We start from the raw sequence: 5,511 nt of genomic DNA, 5'->3' as shown, positions 1-5,511 counted from the left end.
GGGCTATTTTCCCTATTGGAGTCCTTGGGCTTATAGCATCCTCCTTTTCCAACTGGAGTTGTAGATTAGCTAGTATCATTATTATTAGTAATAATAATAATAATAATAATAATAATAATAATAATAATAATAATGTTATCAATATCAATATTAACATCAATTTAGTAAAAATAAAAAAAATTGTTAATTGACGAATTTAAACTCGTAAAATTTATAATAATTCCTTGTGATGTCATAATTTGAAAAAATGCTGAACAGAAAAATAACTATCCAATCGATTTGAAGGTTGAAATACTGAAGCTCAGTCCACAGAATAAAGGTCGCTAATTACTGTAATCTTCCTTGAATAAAAACAGTCCTTGTTACGTCTTGGAGAAATATTATCAGTCGTCACGTTCAGCCTTAAATTTCGATCAAAATGTTTATATTGTTACGTGCTATAATTTTCCTGGATTTCATTAAGAACACATACATGTTCTTATTTCGTGAAATAACGTTATGCACGCTTCAATATCATTCTAAAGAATCTCTCTCTCTCTCTCTCTCTCTCTCTCTCTCTCTCTCTCTCTCTCTCTCTCTCTCTCTCTCTCTCTCTCTCTATATATATATATATATATATATATATATATATATATATATATATATATATATATATTTACATATATACACACATACACACTCACTTATATATACACACACACATATACATATATATATATATATATATATATATATATATATATATATATATATATATATATATATATATGTGTGTGTGTGTGTGTGTGTGTGTGTGTTATACATCTTATATGTATATGTGTATGATTGTATATATCACGCCAAGTATGAATTTTTCCAAATTGCACACTTAAATTGATAACATTGTCTTAAAATATCTCCCATTAAGGTGCACATGTTCATAAAAGTTGACATCTCGTATTCATAATCATTAAATTTAGTAGTAAAATTTTCTCCGATAAAGTCTAAAGAATATCTTAAAGTAATGTTTTTTTTTTTATATGTTTCCAGTTTTCCTTATTTTTTTTTTAATTGTTTTTTTGGCATTGTGTTTGTTGGGGTATTCCTTATATAATCTTATTCACATCAACTGATAATGAACATTTATGTAATATCATTCTTCCTTTCGTAATAAATTATTTCTTCAATAGAAAATAGTATAAGTTTAGTATCCATCAATATTGAATATAACAGTCAGAATAATCAGTCTTTTAAAAGTCTGTAAAATCCAGATGTCTGATCAGGATTATTTTATGTGTAAATATCAAAGGCAAATGATATCCAGTTGTCCATTTACTTGCCTTAGAAAGCACATCTTAAAATATCATTAATGCTTTTGCCATTTCTTCATTCCCTTCAGTGACAGAGATCAAACTAGCGTGTAGCCTAGACCCAGATTCCTTCAGAGCGAGATTTGGCTTCCCCAAACCCAATTTCGAAGATGAAGTCGTCGTCTGCTGCCGGACGGGAGTCAGGTCTAAGACTGCCTGTGATTTACTTGGAGCTAAAGGATACAAAAGACATAGGTAAGGCCATAGGATTGTGGTTTAAAGGTTTAAATGCTACTCATGAACGTGAGAGGCAAGGGGCAGTGACATTGCCCTATCGAGTAGGACAATGCCCTAGAGACTGACCATATATACATATGATCAGTGCCCAAGCTCTCTCCACCAAAGTTTTCTTTCCTCACTGGGCTATTTTTCCCTGTTGGAGCCCCTAGGCTTATAGCATCATGTGTTTCCAACTAGAGTTGTAGCTTAGCTAATAATAATAATAATAATAATAATAATAATAATAATAATAATAATCAGGGCCTAAGCTCCCTCTCCATCCAAGCTAAGACCAAGGGGGGCCAGGTAATGGCTGCTGATGACTCGGGAGATAGACTTATACAGGATCCCCCAAATCCCCCATCTTTAACTCACAAGGATGGGAAGGTTACAGTGACCAAAGAAACTAACGAATTTGAGCGGGACTCGAAACCCAGTCTGGCGTTCACCAGTCAGGGACGTTACCATATTGGCCACCATAACCCTATTGGAAGAGTCCCTGCCTGGCGCTCGTCGGACTGGGGTTCGAGTACCATTCAAACTCGATAATTTCTTTTAGTGTTTGCAACCTTACCATCCTTGTGAGCTAAGGGTAGGGCGTTGTAGGGTAGCCTATGGGTCTACCTGCTGAGTCATCAGCAGCCATTGCCTGGCCCTCCTTGGTAATAGCTTGGATGGAGAGAGAGCTTGGGCCCTGATTATTATTATTATTATTATTATTATTATTATTATTATTATTATTATTATTAGCTAAACTATAACCCTAGTTGGAAAAGCATGATGCTATAAGCCCTGTGGCTCCGACAGGGAAATGAATTAACTACAAGAGAGGTAACGAACAACTAAAATAAGATAATTTAAGAACAGTAACAACATTAGAATATATCTTTCATATATAAACTATAAAAACTTCAAAACAGTCAGTCTCTAGTGCATTGTCCTGCTAGCTAGGGCGATGTCACTACCCCTTTCCTCTGCCATTCATGAGCTGCCTTTAAACCTTCTTAACCCAAGGGATACTGAAGCAACATAAGCAAGACTATGATCAATTTCCAAGGAATATATAAAATCATTTGTAAGATAATAATCGAATTACAAAGAACACACAAAAAAAAAGAAAAAAAAAGGATTCTAAAGACTATAGCAAGACTGCACTCAACGTTAAATAGATACAAAAGACATAAAAAAAAAAGCAATGAGATCTTGAAAATGTTTTTTGTATCAACCTACTTCTACACTCACGCTTGAAATTAAATTCATGACCGGATGAAATATCAATATATAAGTTGGTTTGTGCTGGGAATGTTCATTTTAACTGTATATTGTCTTTCTGCAATGCTAGAAGACTAGTCAAGCGATGCTTGTTTCTTTAGCTATAACAAACACAGACTAGAAAGAAAAAGGAACAACTTAATACGAGAGAGAGAGAGAGAGAGAGAGAGAGAGAGAGAGAGAGAGAGAGAGAGAGAGATTACCAAGGTTTCTTTAGAGAGAGAGAGAGAGAGAGAGAGAGAGAGAGAGAGAGAGAGAGAGAGAGAGAGAGAGAGAGAGAGAGACTTAGATATGATGGCAAATTGACACACTCCGAATCTTGATATCTGTCATATCTTTAATCTCTGGCCCACAGACTACATGAGTTTACCGACGCGATTATAATATCATGTTAAGGAAAACTCCGTAGAGATAAGATATTGATTAGAGATAACAAATGAAATTAGGCTTTCAATACTGGAATAAACAACATTATAGTTATCAGCAAGTTGCTTTTAATAAACTTTAAAACAGTAGAATATGATAAATTGCACTGAACTGTAATTGTTTAGTGGCTATTTTCCACATGTTATTGTTATTGTTAGCTAAGCTGCAACCCTAGTTGGAAAAAAGCAAGATGCTATAAGCCCAAGAGCTCCAACAGGAAAAAAAAGCCCAGTGAGGAAAGAAAATAAGGAAATAAACAAACGATATGAGAAATAATGAACAATTAGAATAGAATATTTCAAGAACAGTAACAACACCAAAACATATTTCATATATTATAAACTATTAAAAGGTTTATGTCCCTGTTGGGGCCTTTGGGCTTGTAGCATCCTGCTTTTCCAACTAGGGTTGTAACTTAGCTAGTAGTAGGAGAGTAAATTACATACAATTGTAGTCTAAATGGGAAAGCTAAGTGTTATTTCAAACAGAATTATTCCTCTGCTCAGCTATTTTTGCTTTGTATAATTTTCCTGTATCTAGTCATTTTATATTTAGTTATTTGATATATTTTCACAAGCTAAATGTTTCCTTAGTTTCTGAATTACTAGATTTCATGAACATTAGATATGTTGAATAATAGTTATCTAAAATGTTAGATTACCTAAGATACTCTATTCAAAGGGTTTATACTTGTAGTGACAAAATCTCAAAACTCTTAGATTTTCAACAATTATTTTTCCAGGTTATAAAGTGACAGATTTTCTCAATTTTATGTAACAGGAAACTTAGTTTTCTAAAGAATAATTTCTCCGGGTTATAAATTAGCAAATTTTCTCAATATATTTTTAAATTAGGGAACTTTGAATTTTAAAATAATTTTTCCAAGTTGTATGTCAGCCGACTTTCTCAATATTTATGAATCACGGAACTTGGAATTTCGAAAATGATTTTCCAGGTTTTACATTAACCGATTTTCTCAACTTTCATATATTTCATATATTCTAAGGAAGAATTCTTTCATGTAATAAATTGGCAAATTTTCTCAATATATTTATAAGTTACAGAAATTGGAATTAAAAAGAAAAAAATTACATGTATGTTATCCGATTTTCTCAACTTTTACAAAAAAAGGAAACTTACATTTCTAAAGACAGATTTTCCCCAGCTTAAGAAGGGTATATACGGTCGAACGGTTCGTCGAACCCGGTTGTCGAAATTGCTTGTCAAACCGTTCGAAGAGGTATCAGATAGTCACAAATGCATAAAGTTTCTAGACAATGAAACCCCGCCCACAAAAGTCAGGCGAGAACAGACTTTCTTCGAACCGTTTGACGAACGTGTTCGACAACCAAATACAACGTTCATACGTTCGAACATCACTTCAAACACTTGTCTGTCGAACCACGTCCAACATCATTTCAAACACTTGTCTGTCGAACCACGTCCAACATCATTTCAAACACTTGTCTGTCGAACCACGTTCGACCGCGTAAACCCTCCCTTGCACGTTGGATGATTTTCCCAACTTCTCTACATCGTGAACTTGTATTTTCCTTTCCAGGGATGTCAGGATTCCAGAGAACTTCAAATCATTCATTCATTCATTCCTTTCCAGGTTATACAGCGGCTCGTTCTCCGAATGGGAAGAGAAAGGTGGAGACGTCGTGAAGCCGGGCCAACCCCACTACTTCGAGGACGAAGACGAAGAGGATCAGGGCGACCAGAGGAAAGATAATATGATGATCCCAGGAGACCAGCATTTCTCTGACTCTGAAAACGAAGATGAGCATTGTCAGAATTCGTCCCAATAATAGAGAGATGTTTACATGGGAGTGCATTGGCTCCAAAGATTGGGCTTGATCTCCTAAAATTGTAGAAAGATCATTGCTCAGAATGGTTCTATAACGTTTAAAAGGCTCCCAGAAGACTAAAATTACAGATAGATCAATGCTCAGAATTCATCTTTAACGTTTGAAACGCTTCCTGAAGACTAAAATTACAGAAAAATCATTGCACAGAATGAATCTATAATGTTTAAAACTCTTAGAGAAGACTAAAATTACAGGAAGATCATTGCCCAGAAAAAGAAGAAGAAGAAGAAGAAGAAGAGGAAGAAGAAGAAGAAGAAGAAGAAGAAGAAGAAGAAGAGATATCTCAATTGATTGATTGATTGACTGAGAGTTTTCTGGCATCCTGAGTCCTCACAAGAGATGTCTCGAGTGTTTTTTTTTTTTGGCAATTCATT

General features: G+C 34.4%; 1 protein-coding gene across 1 annotated transcript in view; it reads left to right on the top strand.

Moving 5' to 3' along the window:
* LOC137616209 (rhodanese domain-containing protein CG4456-like) overlaps positions 1 to 5,511 on the top strand; it is a 17,933-nt gene extending 12,422 nt beyond the window's left edge. Inside the window, exons 3-4 of the mRNA XM_068345847.1 lie at positions 1,379 to 1,544; positions 4,882 to 5,511. Of these exons, the coding sequence (XP_068201948.1) occupies positions 1,379 to 1,544; positions 4,882 to 5,077 (362 nt within the window). The 3' untranslated portion in view covers positions 5,078 to 5,511. The remainder of the gene's footprint in view (positions 1 to 1,378; positions 1,545 to 4,881) is intronic.

This window comes from Palaemon carinicauda, chromosome 22 (genome assembly GCF_036898095.1).
Source record: "Palaemon carinicauda isolate YSFRI2023 chromosome 22, ASM3689809v2, whole genome shotgun sequence".
NCBI lineage: Eukaryota > Metazoa > Arthropoda > Malacostraca > Decapoda > Palaemonidae > Palaemon > Palaemon carinicauda.
This window is presented reverse-complemented; position numbering and strand designations above follow the sequence as displayed.